The following is a 20,156-nucleotide window of genomic DNA, read 5'->3' as shown; positions in this document are numbered from 1 at the left end:
GCCAGCCCCAGTACTGCTGCATACCCCCACACTTGGTGCCCACAGCATCCTTAAGCATACCCCCTACCAGCAGGTGAAACTATTCCCTTACCGAAGTCAGTCCATAAAGTTTGGCAGAGGTGACTCTATTTAAAATGTGGAGACACCTATGCAAGACTACAGAGATCATGAAAAATCAGGAAAACGTGATTCCACCAAAAGAAGATAGTAAACGTAAGTGACTGGTCCCCCAAAAATGAAGAACCAGAAATTGTCTAATAAAAAAAACTCAAAATACAGTAAACCTCAATAGAAGAGACTAACTTGAGCAAGGGAGTGTCTGTTAAAGCCGAAAGTCTGTTATACAATAAAGTAGGTTTTCCAAATGTGTATGTTTAAAAATTGACAAATTACTTTCCTTGTTTTTATTTATGTAGACATGTTTGTGTAATTAAAATTACATATGTATGAAAGGTTTAATTTCACAGAAAAGTTTTCTATACTGTATTACTGTAATTTTAAATTTATACTGAATAGGCTAGTAAATGTGTGTATTCACCAGTCACGAGTAAAACATGCACACACCTGGGGCGTGGCTTAGTGCACATGGGAACACAGGCCAGCACCATTAAAACTGCCACCTCAGGACAACAGAACCAATTACCACTGGCGATGCAGTGTGACCACATGCTAAGTATTCACTGAACATTGTTTATGAGTGGTGGCTCTTAGATTTAAATAGTAGACTATTGTAGATATGTAATATTTACTTATGTCAGCAAAATTACTACAGTGTTTTATCCAACATATGGCCTATTTCCTAAACTTTGTTAAAAATAACAGTGAATTAATAACAAAAAAATCACCTGTTAATTTAATTATAAGGAAGTCATGGTTAAAAACATATTAAAATTAACAGAGTGTTAATTTCACACATGGCATACGAACTAGAAATCTGGTCCATTAAATCCAAAGTCCATTAAATTGAGGTCTGCAAAATCAAAGGTTTACTGTAATTGTCTTAAAGATATGTTCAAAGAGCTACAATAGAACACAGATAAATAATTTAATGATATCAGGGAAACGATACAAGAACAAAATGAGAAGTTAAACAAAGAGATAGAAAACATTAAAAAGAACCAAACAAATTTTGGAGCTGAAGAATAAAATGACTGAAATGAAGAATTCAATAGTAGTTTTAACAGAAGACTTGAACAAGTGGAAGAAAGAATCTGTGAGCTAGAAGACAAATCAATTAAAATTGTCCAATCAGTGGGGCCAAAAAAAAAAAAAAGAATGAAAATGAAGAAAGCCTATGGAACTTACAGGATATTAATAAGAGAAATAATGTACGTATCTTGGGAGTCTCAGAAGGAGAAGACAGGGAGAAAGGGGTAGAATATTAATTTAAAGAAGTAAGGGCTGAGAACTTCCCAAACCTGGAGAGAGAATTGGATATCTAAGTTCATGAAGCTACTAGGTCATCCAAAATTTCAAACCAAAGTAATCTTCCATAATAAAACTGTCTAAAATCAAATACAAAGATAGAATTTTTTAAAACTGTAAAAGCAAAAAGAAACCGCTTATGCAGGGGAACCTCCATAATACTATCACAGATTTCTCAGCAGAGACTTTGCAGGCCAAGAGAGAAGGAGATGATATATTCAAAATGCTGAAAGAGAGCAACTGCCAACCAAGAATATTTTACCCAAAAAAGTTGTGCTTCAGAAATGATGACATAAAGACTCTCCCTAATAAACAAAAGAATTCATCATCCCTAAACTTAAGAGAAATACTGTAAGTAGTTCAAGCTGAAATAAAAAGCCATTAATTTGTAATATGAAAATACATAATACACTGATAAAGGTAAGCATATAGTTAGATTCAGAATACCCTAATACTGTAATGTGGTGATGTGTTAACACTTAACTTCAGTATAAAGATTAAAGGATAAAAGTATTAAAAGCAGCTATAGCTTCAATAATTTGTTAATGGATACAGAATATTAAAAAATGTAAATGTTGACATCAAAAACATAGAAGGAGGAGAGCAAAAGGGTAGACTTTTTATATGTGATAAAAGTTGAATTGTTATTAGTGTAAAATAGACTGTTTTATATAAATATATGCATTATGTAAGCCTCATGGTAACCACAAAGCAAAAACCTACAGTGGATTCACAAAAGATAGAGAAGGGAATCAAAGCATACCATTACAGAAAATCATCAATTTACAAAGGAAGGTAGCAAGGGAGGAATAAATGAACAAGGGAACTACAAAACAGCCAGAAAAACAAAAGATGGTATTAATAAGTCCTTACCTATCGATAATTACACAAAATGTAAATACATTGATATCTCCAATCAAAAGGCAATCTGGATGATTAAAAAAAAAAAGACCTAACTATATGCTGCCTACAAGAGACTCACTTCAGCTTTAAGGCCACACATAGGCTAAAAATGAAGGGATGGAAAGATATTCCATGCAAGTGGAAACCAAAAGGAAGCTGGGGTAGCTGTACTTAGAAAAAATAGATTTTAAGCCAAAAATGGTAACGAGAAACAAAGACAGTCATTATATAAAAAGCTGGTCAATTAATCAAGAAGATATAACAACTATAAATATTTATACACCCAACATCAGAGCACCTAAATATATTAAGGAAATACTAACAGATCTGAAGAGAGAAATATATATATATGTGTGTGTGTGTGCGTGTGTATGTATATATATGTATATGTATATATCTATATAAAACAATAATAGTAGGGGACTTCAATACTCCACTTTCAACAATGGATAGATCAGTTAGATAGAAAATCAACAAGAAAACACTGGACCTGAACCATACTTTGATGAAATGAACTTAATAGACACATATAGAACAATTCATCCAACAGCAGAATACACAATCTTCTCAAGTACACATAGAACATTCTTCAGAATATTTATGATAGGTTACAAAACAAGTTTCAGAGGATTAAAATCAAGTATCTTTTCTGGCCACAATGATATGAAATAACAGAAAGAAAGCCGAAAAATTCATTCACAAATATGTCAAAATTAAACAAAACACTCCTGAACAACCAATAGATCAAAGAAATCAAAGAGAAATTTAAAAAATACCTTGAAACAAACAAAAATAGAAGCACAACATGAAAACCATTTGGATGCTGCAAAAGCAGCTTTAAGAGGGAATTTTTATAGCAATAAATGTATGCATTAAAAATGAAGAAAAATCTACATTTACAGTGTCATAAGCATACTTAAACTTATTGGGGTACTTAGTAAAGTATATAAATGTCTAATCACTGCACTGTATGTCTGAAACTAATATAATATTACATGTGAACTGTAATTGAAAAATAAAATTTTAAAAAGTGGGAAAAAATTTCAAATAAGCCCCCTCACCTTACACCTCAAGAAACTAGAAAAAGAACTAAGCACAAAGTTAGCAAAAGGAGAGAAATAACAAAGATCAGAGCAGAAATAAATGGAATGGAGACAGAAAAATGACAGAAAAGATCAACAAAGCTAAGAGCAGGTGTTCTGAAAAGGTAAAACAAAACCGACAAACCTTTAGGTAAACTAAGAAAAAGAGGATTCAAATCAATAAAAATAGAAATGGAAGGAGATATAACTGATACCACAGAAATACAAAGGATCATGAGAGACTACTATTAACAAGTATATGCCAACAAACTGGGTAACTGAAAATAAATGGACAAATTCCTAAAAACATACAACCTACCAAAAATGAATCATGAAACAGAAAATCTGAACAGATAAATAATGAATAAGGAGCTTGAATCGGTAATCAAAAATCAACCAACAAGAGCCTGGCCGGGCGTGGCTCAGACGTTGAGCATCGACCTAGGATCCAGGCGATCGGGGTTTGATTCCCGGTCAGGGGACATGCCTGGTTGCAGGCTTGATCAATGACCCTCTCATCATTGATGTTTCTATCTCTCTCTCTCCCTCTCCTTTCCTCTCTCTGAAATCAATAAAGATATATTTTTAAAAAATAAATTTTTAAAAAATCAACCAACAAGAAAAGCCCAGGACCAGATGTTTTCACTGGTGAATTCTATTAAACATTTAAAGAAGAATTAATGCAAATCCTTCTCAAACTTTTCCAAAAAACTGAGGAGGAGGGAACACTCCCAAATTAATTTTATAAGGCCAAAATACCCTAATACCAAAACAGATAAGAAAAGAAAATTACAGACCAATGTCCCTGAAGAAATAAAATGCAAAAATTATCAATAAAATATTAGTAAGCCAAATTCAACAGCTCATTACAAGGATCATATACCACAATCAAGTGGGATCTATCCCTGGGATGCAAGGATGGTTCAACACATGCAAATCAATAAATGTGATACACCATATTAATAGAATAAAAGATAGAAATCATACAATCATCTCAATAGATGAATAAAAAGCGATACAACATCCATTCAGGATAAAAACTCTCCATAGACTGAGTATAGAAGAAACATACATACCTCTACACAGTAAAGGACATATGTGACAAGCGCATAGGTAGTTAACATCATACTCAATGGTGAAAAACTGAAAGCTTTTCCTTTAAGAACAGGACCAAGACAAGGATGCCCACTCTCACCACTCCTATTCAACAAAGTACTGGAAGTCCTAGCCAGAGCAATCAGACTAGAAAAAGCAATGGAAGGCACCCAAGTAGGAAAGGAAGAAGTAAAGCTCTCTTTGTTTGCAGATAATATGATCTTACACTTAGAAAATTCTAAAGACTGTATCAAAAAAACTGTTAGAACTAATCAACAAATTCAGTAAAGTTACAAGATACAAAATCAACATACAGAAATCAGTTGTGTTTCTATACATTAACAATGAAATATCTGAAAAAGAAATAAAGAAAACAATCCCATTCATAATGGCATGAAAAACAATAAAATACTTAGGAATAAATTTAATCAAGGAGGTAAAAGATCTGTGCACTGAAAAGTATAAGACTTTGATGAGAGAAATTGAAGACATAAACAAATGGAAAGATAACCTGTGTTCATGGCTGGAAGATTTAGTATTTTATATCCAAAGCAATCTACATACTCAATGCAATCTCTATCAAAATTCCAATGGCAGTTTTCACAGAAATAGAAAAAAATCCTAAAATTTGTATGGCGCCACAAAAGACCCTGAATAAACAAAGCAATGCTGTGAAAGAACAACAAAGCTGGAGGCACCACACTTCCTGATTTCAAATTACAGTGACCCTTGAACAACACAGGTTTGAAATGTTACAGGTCCACTTACATGTGATTTTTTTCAATTGACCCTTGCAGTTCGAACTGGTATTGTTCAAGGGTCAATTCTGTGGTTAAGAAGCCATATATACAGAGGGCCAAGTGTAGTTACAGGCAAATTTTCAACTGTGCAGGATGTGTGCACCAGTAATCCCTGAGTTGTTCAAGGGTCAACTGTAGCTTGTATATTACAAAGCCATAGTAATTAAAACTGTGGTGGTAATCATTTTGCAAAATATGTGTATCAAATCAGCCAGTTGCAGATTTTAAATTTACACAATATTATGTATCAATTATATCTCAATAAAGCTGGGGGGGAAAAATGGAAGGAAAAATTAGAGGTTTAAGTTGATGGAGTATTTTTTCCTTTTTCTGTTCTTTGTAATGGTGGGTTGCTTTCAAAATCATATGTGCATGTATGTGTATACATACTCACACACACAAATAAACATACATATTACACATATTCATTAAACTTAGGATAAATCTTTGTATTTTTTATGAAAATGGCTTACTTACCTACCTCCTAATTTGTTTGCAGCCCAACCTACCATCTTTCAACATCTGAACTAACATAAAAGGTACAATAAAGTAAACTTCTTTTGCTAAAAGAGTTATGGATCATAGATTTATTTTTTGGCCACACATTCAGGGTCACAAGTCAGCTGACAAGAGCTGCTCCAGATGCATCACACACATGACATAGAACACAACGGGCTGAGCTGACTTCTTGTCTAGGTAATTTGTGTAACTCCAAGCTCTTCTTCTTCCACCTTTAAAGACAGAAGCAACATCAGCTGCTTCATTTGCTTTCCCTGTTTTACAAAGACATCGCTACCATCACTCAACATGACCTTTATTAGTGGATCCTCATAAGCAACCCAAGGCCTCCCCACCCTGCTTAGTCATTATGGTTCCAAATGCAGTGAGAGTTATACACATGTAGTCCTTCAGTGCTGAAGACAGTAACCATATTTTTCAAACTTCAAATAAAGCAAATCAGTTGATATTCGCCCAATATATTTAAAATATGAAATAAGTCCAATGCATAGTTCACCTTACTTATTGTACGGCAGTATGTTCTTAGACCCTGGCACCTCCAGTTCACACCTGTAATCAATTCTCCTTATCAAATCAACCCTGCCACCTCCAGTTCACACCTGTAATCAATTCTCCTTATCAACTCAACCCTGCCATGTGGGTAATCCACACTTAACACCACCAAATGTTTAGGCTGCTCCTGCACAGGGTAGGAATGTACCAACAGCACATAGAAAAACCCATGATGCTGTGTCTTAATGCAGGAACAATTTGGAGAAGATATTCAGAATCTAAATTCCCTCACCAAAGTTTCAATTTCAATTCATTCTCTCCCACCAAAAATAAATTGACTATGTATTTCATCTCACCTTTATGACCATGGAGAGGAACTTAAAGCTTAAATTAAACCATATAAATATAAATTGTTATTGCCTCATCTATAATAATCAGCCTACTGAATCTCAATATTGATCTTCCAACATATATTTCAGTAACCCTATTAGAATTAAAACAAATACTAAATAACTTTGTCAAGGGCTAAGCTATGTTAGGGGAAAAAAAACTTTTTCCTCTCTTCAATTTTGTCTAGAGAATGCAACGAAATACATTTATAGTCAGGAAAGGGCAAAACATAACCTAAATAGGAATCTTTTATTAAAATGTCAGAGTGAAAATAATAGGGCTAGGGGTAGAAAAAAGTTAATTGTGGTGGCCGTGAAGGGAATGGAATGGAATTATGTTCTACAAAGCAGGGAAGGGTGGTTTGGGAGGAAGATGGGCCTGTGTTGAGAGAAACAATTGAGAAAGAAGATAAAACCGGACTGGGGAGCAGGTGGGACCAATTTATAGAAAAGGCAGAAGGTGCTGGACAGAAAAGGGAAGGGACTGGGTAGAAGCATAAAATGACGAGAGTGCAGACTGTGGAAAAACACCGGGTGGGAAGAAGAGGCTGCGTGGAAATGACATGGAAGACGGGAAATGGAGCTGGGGGCGAGAAAGATTACTGTGTCCAGAATTCAGGAGGCGGCGGCGGCGGGGAGAGAAGGAAGGGCCTGGGGAGAAAGGGTGGGCTGAGGCTGTGGGGGTGCGGGGAAGGTGTGGGGGTGCTGAGCGGGAGCAGCAGAGGCTAGCGGGCAGGTGTAGGCGGTTCATCACGGAGCTGCGCGGGCACAGGGTGGGAGAACGAGCGTGGGGGGGGACTTCGAGAGCTTGCGAGAAAGATGGAGAAACGGTGACCTACAGGGAGAAGCAGCGGGGGCTAGAGCGGCGAGGGAGGGCGAGGAAGAGCACGGCTACGCCAACAGACCGCGCGAAAGAGGCCCACCGGCTGTCGGGGTGGAGCGGAAAAATTAGGACGGGATGGAGCGGCGGATAAATGGCCGGAGGGGGAGGCTGGGGATGAGCGGGGGAGGAAGACAGAACTGCGGCGGGGACTAAACAACAGGGTCCGGGCGGAGGGCGGGTTTGAAGGGAGAGAGGCCGGTCTTGGGTGGAGGAGAAAGGAGGCGCACTAAGCGGCGGGCCCTCCGAAGCCTCCCAAGGGTGGGGGCAGGTAGCTAGGTGGGGGTTGGGCGGGTAAGTCCTCACCGTGGAGTCCGTAAAGGACGAGCCCGGGAGAAAGGGCAGGCCGTGCTCCGGGTTGGACATCATCGCATCCGCCACGCCGCCGCCGCCGCCTTGGAAGGGCCTCACCGTGCCCGGTTGCCCGGACGACGCGCCGCGCCGCGCGGCCTCCCGGAGCTCCATGGTGTTTCCAAACAGCCGAGGCACAAATGCGGGGCGGGGCCCGAGGCGCCCGAGGGGGAGGCCTGCGCGTGATCCGAGTGACGTCGCGTTCTCGCGGGAAGCTGACCTGAGGAAAGGGGCGGGGTTAGCGGGCCGGGCGGAACGGGCCCCGCCCCTCCCGGCTCCCCGCTCAGGAACTGGTAGGCGGGGTGGAGGAGATGATTGACAGGAGACTGAGGTCCTGCGGCGAAGCCCCGTGGTCGGAATGGGCCCCTGGATGAGTTAAAGTAGGAGGGAAGTTTCCTTCCCTCCCCCAGTCCTCCCGCGCCCCGCCGGCGGCCTGAGCATAAGCGCTCTTTCCTCCCAGCTCTGGGCAAAGAGGTCTGGTTCCAGTTCCCACTGAAGTGTAATGGACAGAATGGTCCCACACATGTAAATGACACAGCCTAGAGAATATAGTCAGTAATGGCTAATAACTATGCATGTGGCCAGGTGGGTTTTTGAAGTATCGGGGGACCACTCTGTAAAGTACGTGATTGTCTATGCTGTACATTTGAAACTGATACAGAATAAGATTGAATGCAATCTGTATTGAAAAAAATAATTTAAAAAAAGAAAGAATGTTACCTATCCTGATGGTGCTTCTTGGGGGCAAGGGCTGAAGATTATTCATAGTTATCTCTCTGTTGCTTAAGGATGTTCAATGAACTAATGCAACTCTTTTGTCCCTAACCCTCCCACCGCTGCATTATATTTTTTTCCACATTCATTTTTCTTTATTCTACTGTCAACCCCTGCAGTTCTGCACCCTCTCAATTCTTGCAGGCAGGGCCTTGCATATTTGCTTCCGGCCACTCAATACTGGTTGAGTGGAGTCCTACAGGATGCTCATTTCAATTATAATCTCTAGTTTATGTCTACCTGCGGCAGCAATGAAAAAAGCAGAACCACAGGAGAAACACATCTCCTTCAAAGAGGAAACTAAGTCAGAAGACTACCAATAAGTGAGGTGAAATACTCTCAGGACCATAGGCTTTTTACAAAACTTGATTAAATTATTATTCCTTAAAAGAAAATGTAACCCTCTTCTGAAACATTGCAAGCACAGACACACACACACACACACACACACACACACACACAAATGATTTATCAGCACTAAGGAGCTTAAAAATAAAATAAAAAGTAACAAAACCCTGGTGCCCAGACATTGGATCCATTAGTTCTGACACAGAGCCCAGGAACCTGATTGTTATAACAGCTACTTCTGTTCGTGTAAACAATAACATAAATGGAGCCACTTTAAAATGGAGCTGGACCTGCCATATCTGAGGAACTGCCTTGCAGGTCTTATACCTCAAATCTTTGGAACGTTAAACAGGGCAAAATAACGTTTGGGCTGGGCCTAAGAAACACTGTGCCTTGCAAAAGAACTGTTTGCAAAGATAACAAGAAAGCAATTGTTATGACTACTGAACTGCTGACTTGCTGGACTGAAAAATTAAAAACACTGTTTGGGATTAGCATCACTATGTTATGTTATCTGCACCCATAGAAATGGGCTCCTATTGATGTAATTGTTTTCCTTCCCTTTCTCATAAATACCCATTGCCTTTGTCTCCTAGTCAGAACATTATTTGGGCTTCTGCTTCAATTAATGATTCCTGAATAGCTATTCTTATTGATCTCAGTAAATGCTTATTGTGTCTCACTTTGAAAGGCCTTTTTATTTTTAGGTTAACAATAAGCCCAATGAGTAGAGCCCTCTGCTGGATAAAAATGGTACATCATGATTTCTGAAAAACCCAATTACACACCTCTAAGTTTGAAAGAGTTGTTTGTGTGGCTAGTGTTTGACTATGGAGATAACCTGCAGGGAATGTCCCTGAATCAGTGCTCTCTACCATTCATTTCCATCACTCTTCGGTCTCTGGAATCTCTTACCTAGAAAGAGTGCCCAGTAAACCACTTTGATCTTTGCCATAGTGATTTCCAAGCAGATTTCTGGAGCAGATTTAGGACCCATGGGAAATCTTCATTTGACACAAAATCACTCAGTTTGGGTTTAGACTATTTTAGTCTCGCCATGGGCTCCTGCCAAGCTGAAAACTTGTGTTTTTTTCCTCCCTTAAATCAAATCCCATTCTATGACTTTAGCAGAATCCCTTCCTGCTGAAAAAGCCTATCAAACTTTACCTGAGTCAGCTGCGAGAGCTGAGCAGCGGCAAGAATCCAGGTGGGCAGTTTCCAAGGTGGGGCCCAGAAGCACCTGCGTCAACAGGGTGGCATCAGATGGGAAACACATTTTTTTCTTAACCACACTGAAACTGACCATTCTGATTTTTCTTCTCTGTATTTAACATCCTACCATAGAGGTTCTACTGCATTCACACACGTGATAAGCTACCCTTCAGTATGTCCTCTGAGTTTATGTTTAAGATCCCAAATCGTATTTCTCTCTCTTATGAAGTTTAGGGGAGGGGAGGAGGGTGTCCACTGATGCTGGTGATACTCTGTGACATGCAGACAGAGCGTTGAAGAAGGAATGTGGAGGGAAGCAAGAAGTTCCCCACCAAAACACATGCAGAACCCTGGCAAAACAAAACCCATATTAATCTGTTATGAGTGGAGAAGAAATCCCTGCGAAGGGCAGAGAGCCCCCATCAGGTGAGACACTTCTAGGAGCCCACAGAGCGTGGATAAGTTTATGTGGAACCCAGAGGACCCTGCTTGGAATAAAGTGATTGAAATAACAATGACAACAATTGCCAGTGCACTTATTGAACACAAGGTATGTGCTGAAGCATATATAATCCCCACAGTAAAATTAGCCAGATTCCGAAATAATTTGTTCTTGCTTGAAAAAGAAAAGACAGAGCTAAGATGTTTTGCATGTTACCATGGCTGCCTTTAAGCCATGGTCTGAGCTTGGAATAGTGCTCAATTTCACTTTAATGAATAATAGGCCGTATTTAATAGGTCCTGAAGAGGAGGAAAGGCTCACTAGAGAAGTGTAGGGAAATAATTTGAGGATAGTCAGTGGTTCTTAAAACAGGTTTCAAGTCTTTAAAGGTCTTTCAGGTGGTCACAGATGGCCTCTGAGACTAACATTCATAACATGACTAGGTCCACTTTGGATTCTAGCACAATGTATAGGTAAGAATCTACCCATTGTTCCTGGCCTGTGTGGCTCAGTTGGTTGAGTATGGTGCCGTACACCAGAAGGGGGCAAGTTCAATTCTGGGTCAGGGCACATACCCAGGTTGCGGGTTCCATCTTAAGGACTTTTGCTTGGCCCAAAAATGTCTAGAAATAAAACAGGAACTGTGTCTTTAGGTTTATTTCATTTACCAGGGAGAAAAGATCGCATTTCATTTCCCTCTCATTTCTACACTTCTAATTCTCACAATCAGCAATGGAGAAAGAAGCTAGGCCCAAAGACCTTCTATATTCACTTAATTTTGGTGCTTCAGAATATGGACTCTGGATTCAAAGGCCCGACCTTCTGTGAGAGTCCATGACGTACTAGCCAGGTAGTTTTAGGCAAATTTATCTATCAGTTTCTCCATTGGTAAAACTGGGGCAATAACAGTACCTGCCTGATAGGTTTGTATGCAGATTAAATAAAAGAACCTAAGAAAACAGCTCTGCTAAGAAATTAGCCAGGAGTGAGCACTAGATGATGTAAACTGTTATTATTTTTATACCTAGTTTGCAGACTCTACCCTCGATGTTTCATTGCATTTAGCCCAGAGGATTACCCAGAGGACAAACCAGAGTCTGCAGAACAAGGAAACATTCACCGCCTGTCTGGGAGGTGGAGTCAGCATCTGGGCACTGAAAACATGCTCTCTCAGAGAATCTGGGAAGAATCCTGCGAGTGTAAGAGTGCGTCTAGGCTAGGCCAGGCCCACAGATAGAGTATCTTCACGATAACCTCATTTTGTATAGATTGCAGGGAGCAGAATTTGCTCTATTTCCTAAAGGAAGGTAATATGCAGTTAATAATTAGTCCATGTAGATAAACAGCTATCCTGAATTTCCTTGGGCAGAATTCTTGCCCGGCATACCTCATCCTGATGTCACAGTAAAAGCTAAAGCCCTTACAAGGCTCTCACAATCTCTCCTCCTCTCCTCTTCCTCTCCATTTCTGCTGGCCCCAGGTTCTTTGCATGTCTTTCCTCTGCCTGGGAGAGAAATGGAGCCAGCTCCCTCCCTAGCCTTTCCCTGGTCCTGTTTAAAACTGGACACTCCCCCCACTCTTCTGGCCTATCCTTCTTCCTTGCTCTGAATTTCTCCTTGGCACCATCACCTTCTAACATCCTATATCACTTATTTGGTTTGTTGTTTGTCTTGCCTATCACCAATCCCCAATGCAAGCTCCCTAAGGGTGGGGATTTGTGTGTTTTGTCCATTGCTGTATCCCTGGTGCCTAGAACAGGGTCTAACACCTATCTGTGTTCAGGATTTGTGGCATGACTATCAATGAATCCACAAGTTCAACAGGCTAGGCCTGGCCTCCAGGGGATGGCTTTCTGGGAGAGTACCCTCAGAGAGCTTAGTTCAGGAGAGGCATTTCAAAGAATTCTTTCAACACAAGATAATGTCCTCATTGACTTTGCGTGATGAGCCAGTGTCTCAACCACAGCACCATGAAATTGCCTGCACAATGGAATGTCAGAAGGGAGTGCAATGTAACCATTTGGGTATTTCTGAAAACTGAGCCAAAGGCTATTGATTTTGTACTTTATAGAATAAAACTATGAGGCTGCTTAAAATTTCTAGTTCCCAGTTCCTGGTTTTTCAGGAAGGTTTATATGACACTGCTAATTTACCTATCATTGACAATATTTTGACAAAGCCTTAGTTTTCTCCTGAAGATAATTATTTCAGTGATGAGCCCAAGGATTACCTGTTCCTCTATTTTTCTGCATTTTAAAAAATAAGCATATGTTACTTGAAAATGAGAAATAATTTGTTGGGGGGAGGGGGGTTTTCTACTAAGTCTGCATAACTCCTCTATAAGGCAGAGAAACATTCTTTTTTCAAATCCCATGTTCGAAGTCTCGTCAGTTGTTAAAATCCCTGGAGAGTCAATGGTTTGAAGAGCTGACAATCCCAGTGAAAGATGAGAGGGTGGGCTTGCATAACCTTGGCAAGATTATTAATACTAGATGACTTTCTCATCCAATGATTCTAAAGTGTTTTCAAGAAGCCCTGACTAGAGAGTGAGACTTGACCTTATAATCCAGGCCACAAGGGCCTGTGGCCAATGGGACTTTTGGGCTTCTGAGAAGACTGTGAGGTGCAAAGAATGTTTTATTTGGCATCCAAGGAGACAGTGTGAAGTCACTTTCACTGGAAAAGAAATGATACAACCCTGGCTATTCATGAGTTATTTAGGATCAAAAGTTAAAATGAGATTAGGTTAAAGTATACATAATACATAGAAGTGTTTTACCTACTGTAGAAGGCTCTTCGAATATTTGGTGTTGATGTTTCTGATTAGCTGAGCCCTGAATTTATCTGGAGGAAAAATGAGTTTGACTTTAAACATTACAACTAGTTGCATGCCTTTGAACCAGTCATTCCAATTTTTGTTGTGTTTTGTTGTGTTTCCTAGTTAAATGGAGATCTTTTTGGCCTTACCTCACGTGATTATTTAGAAGCTCAAACGGAGGTGGAAATGTTTTGGAAAGCATGACAGGATCTGAGGTGTTATTCCGTAGGCTTTGAGTTTGTCAAGACCTCCTGGAGTCTAAAATCCAGCGCATACCTCTTCCCAAGAGAATCGTTTTAGGTAAGAAAAGCCTACGCTTGCGATAAATACGCTCCCAAAGTTAATATTGAAATGAATTCTTTTTAATGCAACAATTTCCCCTTCCATATTATTTCAAAAAAATGTTCCTTAAGGGATAAGGTATTTTTTGTTTTCCTCGCCCTGCCCCCCACCCCCCTTCTTTCTTTTTAAAGGAGGCAGCCAGAGGACAGCACACTGTTTCCAGTTTACCGGATCAGGAACCTCTACGCAGGCTGGAACCCTTCATGGCCTTCCCTGAAGATGGGACTTTATGCACCTGGGAAGTCTATACTGCCTGTGGAAATGTAGGGCTTTTCTGTGTCTACTGGGAGTATCAATGATATCCAAGATTGAATTAAAATCTAAGAAGGGCTGGAGAAGTAGCAGGATTAACAAGAAGGACTGAGTTGACCAGCGGTGACAGCTTTGCTGGTGGGGAGATGTTTTCAGTCTCTGGGGGGGAAAGGTTCTGGCCCAAAGCAGATCCCAGCCTCCTGTGGGTTTGCCAGGCCATCTGGCCCCCAGGCTGTGATTGGGACCAAGACCTGGAGAGGGGAACCCTGTCCTAACCCAAGGTAGGAAGATGCTAATTCTCATTCAACAGACTGCAAACTCTCCATGGGGCAGTGTCCCTGAGCCAACATGGTGCTTACCACCAACAGGAGCTCATAAATACTTGCTGAGTCAATAACCAGCGTGGTTAAACTAAACAGTGACAACAGAAGCATTTGCAAGCTGCCTGGTGCCCTTGCTCGTAATAAAACGGGTTTGAACAAGAGGAACATCCACAATTCTACCAATGGAGCCTCGAGCCAGAGAAACGCCCTTTTCTTGCTGTTATTGTGATAGCACTGTACCTGAAGCTATAGTAGCCTAGAGAATCACCTTTTTTCACAGCTTTTTAAATCTAATAGTTAGGCTATAAAATCCTTTTGTTGATAGGTACCACATTTCACAACACATACATTATAGTGCCTGTGATAGTACAATTATAATTCATAATTTTAAAATTTCGAAAATGTTGAAATCTTTAACACTATTATCCATGAAACTAGGAGTATTTATTCAATTAGATTGAAATCCTCAGGGAAATCCGCTCCACAGCTTTTTAGGGGGAATATTTGATCGGCTCACAAGTGAAGATTTGGGGTATATGTGTGGTTTGGGGGGGTGGAGATTTTAAATTCTTTTATACTTTCCTACTCCTAGGTAGATATACAGTGTCATGACCTCCTCCTCTTGGCAATGACTGACTAGATAAAACCTTTCTTTAAGAGGGCCTTGTCAAAGTAGCCCCTGTCAAGGGCTGTGTCAAAGAGATATTGACAGTACAATCCATATACAAAATCAGTTTAACGGTCATTTCTGTAAGTAGATTTATATAAACAGAAAATAGTTCCAATTTTTCCTTGCTGAGCAATCAAGCAAAACTCTGGGTCCAACACAACAGCTGAGACCTTGAGGACGGACAATGGCTAGGCCCTCTCTGAGTAAGACACGAGTACCCTCTGTGGGGCATACTTGAAATTACAGCGCAGCAACCGAAGAACCCAATGGTTTTAAGCATTAAGGTACAATCTGTGAACGGGTGGGAAACACAGGCAGGCGTGAACGACCTTCACCACGTGGCCTGAGCTCCTGCTATTTTTCAAGTTTCCAGTAAAGGATTGAGAACGTTATTGAATGAGGTACTTTCAGCCAAGGTGTGAAATGAAACCCTAACGTCTGAAGAGTTTCAACATCAGCTTGTTAATTCAGGATAGGTCAGGAAGTACTAGGCAAGAGGGAAACGGGCAAATGTGTCCCCCGTCTGGTGTGTCCCACTGTCCCCTCACCCTGCTTTGAGTAGGACCTGATATAAATCCATCAGAATTTTTATTCACAAGATGTCAATGACTGATAGTTTCGTTTTTTTCAGAGGCATTTACATTTTCATAAGTTGAAAGTATTAGTTTAAAAAAGAAAGAGGTAAGGAGCAGAATTTCCAGTAGATGTCAACTGTTGGAGGGGGTGTGGTAGAGAAAGGTAATCAGCTCCTTTATTGAATACTTAATTATTCCTCTTAAACAAACTAGGTCTGTTCCTTACCCATCCGCTCATTTTAATGCAAATGTCTTAAATGAGTATTTAATCCCTCAAAAGTCTGAGTAGTTAAAAACATCTGCATATTGCTAATGCAGTCCCTTACCTCAGTGCTTCTCAAATATCTCTGGTGAAGACACTTAAGAATTTTCCAGTCACTTGAGGGACCAACACTTGTGTAAATTAAACGAAAAATTTGATGGCAATATCTACAAGTTTCGTCTCTCTTGTTCTTACCTTGTTACAGACCGCTGACAGTGTGCAGGCTGGCACTGGTCTACATTTGGAGACCACTGCTCTAACTCCTGCTGTCTCCCTTGAAACAAGACCTGCATTTGGCCTAAAGATCTCCACCACCATGACCACCACAGTTACCTTCAAGAGCCTGACTTACATCTTCCTTCCAATGCTGAAAAGAAAATGGCCTTTGAATCCATACTAATGAACATCTCTAGCTCACTCGATTCCCCGTTTTAAACTGACCGTGTACTTGTAATGTGTCTGCACAACTCACCCATGCCCTTGCTCAGTTCAGCCCAATTCAGTTTGCTAACTTTGTGGTGAATCTGGCCTAGACACCAGAAGCTTGTGTAAGACACTTGGGTAGCACAGAAGTTCACGTACTTGAGGATTAATAGAGGCGCCCATCTAGGAAAGCTACGTAGCGGACAAGACATACATTTTGTTGATATAAAGATTATAGGAAAGCTTCAGTTGAATTTTTTTCTTCCTCCCACTCCTCCTCCCTCTTCCAAAATAAGCAGGTTCAAAGAGTCTTTTGATTGATAAACAATCCTTCATCCACTGATTGAAAATCAATGAATCCTTTCTTATCCCAATACCCCAAACTGCAAATTCCACATGGCCATATATTAAGGAGTGTTCATACATTTCCACTTATAAGGCACAAAATCCACAAATCTCTCAGAGAAAGAAAGAAAGAACAAAGATTTGAAGACAACAAGATAATCTAGTAATAGAAGATGTTCGTCAAAGTGGAGTGAAAACAAACCACTTCCCTTATCGGTAAATAGGAACCTTACGCTGACAGGAAATGCAGCCTCGGAGAAGGCTCCCACGGCTCCTGGGTCCATGCAGCCCCTTTCACTGGATTAGTGCAAAGCTGGTCCTCAGAGAGGCTGCATGGCCAGAACACATCAATGGCAAGTACCACCGACCCCACAGAAGCTGCTGGGCAGTGATGTCTTAAACAGAACATTGTAGCTCCAGGGTGCCCCGTTCACCATTCTTACCCAAAGCAGCCTTCAGGGACCAACCCGAAGTGAGCACACACCCCCACCTGTCCTGGAGTTTAAGAGTTCAGCTCTAAGTTGAGGCTAAGTGCCTGCCTGAGGACCCTGAACTGGGGTAGTTATGTGAGTCCTTTGTAGGGTGGCATAGATTTAAAAGGCTGGACCTTGGGTTCCTCTTGAAATAATTAGATCCCTAGAGGGACCCTTAGAACCAATTCACTCTACCAGGGGCTTTTTGAACACGCTGGTCAAAATCTGGAGAAGATTCCCTGGGGCAAGCCCCAGATCTTCTGGCCTATAAGGCAGCCCTAATAGGTCTCAAGTAATCCTCCAGTCCACAGGTACATGACAGAAGGGTCCCATGAGCCCAAACAGTATCCATGCTTGTTGTCTGGGCCCCCTGGTGGCTCTTGGCACTATACTTTCTAGTACCGTTTGCATTAGTATTAAATGAGAATAAGCTTCCTGGATGTCCATCCACATGGATCCAAGCAGTTACTGAAAGTATGACTACTTCACAGTCCTGTATACTACCAAGGTATGGATGGGAGTGAACAGCACTTCAGAGAAAATAGCCAGAGAGATGCCATCCTGAGAAAAGGGTCAGGGTTAGAGTGGGTGAGAGAGGAGAGATCAGAAGTCAGATGAACTGAATAATTCATTGTCTGAGGGTTTCACTGAATCTTGAAGATTCTGAATTCTCCACCCTGGACGATCTGAAATCTGAAGGAAATTGGGTCCTCGGGTCAATTTATTCAATTACCAAAGACCAGCATAGTAGGATGGCCGTTCCAATATAGTGTGGACCAGCCACCTGCTTGTTTTCCAGTCTAAGTTTATCATCCCTTCAGCTCCAGGACTTGACCCTGGAGGCCACAGTCAGAATGCTACTGAATTTTCGGGTATGAACATGGTCCTTAATTCAGTGTCCCATGAATCTTAGCCAAGGTCCTTTCCTTTCTTGTGTCTTGAAAGGCTATGACCTAGACGGAAAAGGAACACTCCTTTTATTAACAACTATAACAACACAACTCTTGAATCCTTTGGTTTCCCAAGGCCATGGCCATAGCCTATCCTTGGAAATATGTATTAATGTAAAAGCCAACTCTTAAAAACAAAAAGCCAACTCCTGTTTTTGTATCTTACTTTGCCCCCATGGTAATGGGGTGCCTCCACAGCTCGCCCCACCTGCCAGGCTCAGGACTCTTTCTTTGTCAGCCTGGCCTTGACTTTGTGCCTCAGGAGGGCTGCAGTGGCGGTGCTGCAGACGGTCAAGAAGAAGAAGGACAGACAGGCCATGTAGACAGACAGGGGACTGTGGCGCTGCAGGAAGATCTCCTGCCGCCCCTGATAGTCCAGGAGGATGGCCTCCAGCTGGGAGAGTGTGCAGATGGACAGGAACACGTGGAAGAGCTGATGGCCGTGGCCCACGATGTCACAGGAGCCCGGGAAGTACTTCTCAGGGACCGGGCAGGAGAAGAAGTAGGCGCTGATCAGGAAGAAGAGGATCTGGAGGGTGTGGTACCAGGCGGCCTGCTCCTGGCAGCCAGCCAGGTGGCACAGGGCCACCCGGTGCGCCACGGGGCTGATGTCTAGAACGAAGGCCAGCCCCGAGGGTACCACCTGACATACCTTCTTCATGATTGGGTAAGGCCTCTGGTAACGATACTTGGCGTAACAACAGCCTGCGCAAGACAGCCAGCCACAGAAGGCAGCTGCGGGCAAGAAAAAGAGCCAGAAGCGCTCGTACCAGGCCTGGTCCGAGGTGTAGAAGAAGTGAACCAAGGCACTGCCGTACTGGTACACGCTCACGCCGATGTAGTCCACGAAGTAGAAGGTGTAGTGGGACAGCTCCGACTGCGACTGCAGCAGGTGGGCCAGCACGCTGAACATGAGATAAGTGACGGAGGACAGCACGTACAGCAGCAGGGGCAGGGTGCTGACCGCGGCCCACGGCAAGGCCTCGGCCTCGGCGAACGCCCAGAATCGCAAGAGGACGGCCAGGGCCGCCAGCAAGTGGGTCCAGACGTTGACCACCTCGTTGTGTTTCTGGAAGAGGCTGAAGAAATAGTAGCGCCACCTGTGTCCCGTGGGGCGGTAGCCGGTGCGGATGTAAGGCTCGCGGAAAAGCTGGGGCACGTCCGTCTCGGGGACGGTGCAGGGCATCTTAGGAAGCCCATTCTCCAGGATCTTGGGCAGGCGGCGCAGCTGCTGGCCGCTCACCGACAGGGTGCTCAGGTGCTCCAGGATGGCCGTGGTCATGGCTGCCCGGCGCGGCAGGGCAGGGGATGCAACCTGCAGACGACAGGGAGGTCAGCAAAATGCAGCAAGGCAGGGGCTGAGCTCAGGCCGCAAAGGAGCTACGGGGAGAGAGGGGTGCGCACGGCTTCCTTGAGCCTTTTTTCTTCCTCTGCAGAGCTGGGCTAAGTTCCCTTGCTACCCTGCCATTCTGATTTTATCTCTACTACCCACCACAGTGTTAGGCCAAGTCCCAGCGTAGAAGATGGGAATGTTGGCCCCCCGTTTTAATGATATTCAGAAAGTAAGTAACTTTAAAGGCTTTGGAGTGTTCCAGATGCTATTAAAAATGTAATAATCGGACAGGCTCTATGAAATGTTATACTGAAATATAAAAATTACAAATATTGATATTACTAATGATAGCCTACATGTCTTGAGCACCTAATCTTAAATTATTCACCGATTTCACTGGTCACTTGAAAATCTGAGATCAGCAATAGTCACTTGAACCTCAAAGTAAAGACAAACACTGAAATCATCAATTAGGTTGGTAAAGGCCCATGTATATTCTGGGAAATAGTTTAATGGTTAAACAAAATTAATACATGGCGTCAATGTAACACAAACTCTAATTGCAAAGACTGGGGGTTTTTTTGGGGGGGTTGTTATGTTTTTTATTAATCCTCACCTAAGGATACTTTTTTCCATTGCTTTTCAGAGAGAGTGGAAGAGAGAGAGAGAGGAAACATCG

At 41.9% G+C, this 20,156-nt stretch overlaps 2 protein-coding genes across 4 annotated transcripts in view; both read right to left on the bottom strand.

Annotated features, from left to right (window-relative positions):
• Window positions 1-20,156, bottom strand: part of EFHC1 (EF-hand domain containing 1) — a 99,748-nt gene that overhangs the window by 49,824 nt on the left and 29,768 nt on the right. Inside the window, exon 2 of one of the 2 annotated variants that reach the window (XM_081140851.1) lies at window positions 7,892-8,156. In XM_081140851.1, the coding sequence (XP_080996977.1) occupies window positions 7,892-8,050 (159 nt within the window). In that variant the 5' untranslated portion in view covers window positions 8,051-8,156. Of the gene's footprint in view, window positions 1-7,891; window positions 8,157-20,156 lie in introns of those variants that run through there. The other variant, XM_081140852.1, reaches the window with a different exon arrangement.
• PAQR8 (progestin and adipoQ receptor family member 8) overlaps window positions 15,164-20,156 on the bottom strand; it is a 34,838-nt gene continuing 29,845 nt past the window's right edge. For both annotated transcript variants that reach the window (XM_081140855.1, XM_081140856.1), the window contains one exon: window positions 15,164-19,459. In XM_081140855.1, the coding sequence (XP_080996981.1) occupies window positions 18,362-19,426 (1,065 nt within the window). In that variant the 5' untranslated portion in view covers window positions 19,427-19,459 and the 3' untranslated portion in view covers window positions 15,164-18,361. The remainder of the gene's footprint in view (window positions 19,460-20,156) is intronic.

The sequence above is a fragment of the Miniopterus schreibersii genome (genome assembly GCF_964146895.1).
Source record: "Miniopterus schreibersii genome assembly, chromosome: 6".
Classification (NCBI taxonomy): domain Eukaryota; kingdom Metazoa; phylum Chordata; class Mammalia; order Chiroptera; family Miniopteridae; genus Miniopterus; species Miniopterus schreibersii.
This window is presented reverse-complemented; position numbering and strand designations above follow the sequence as displayed.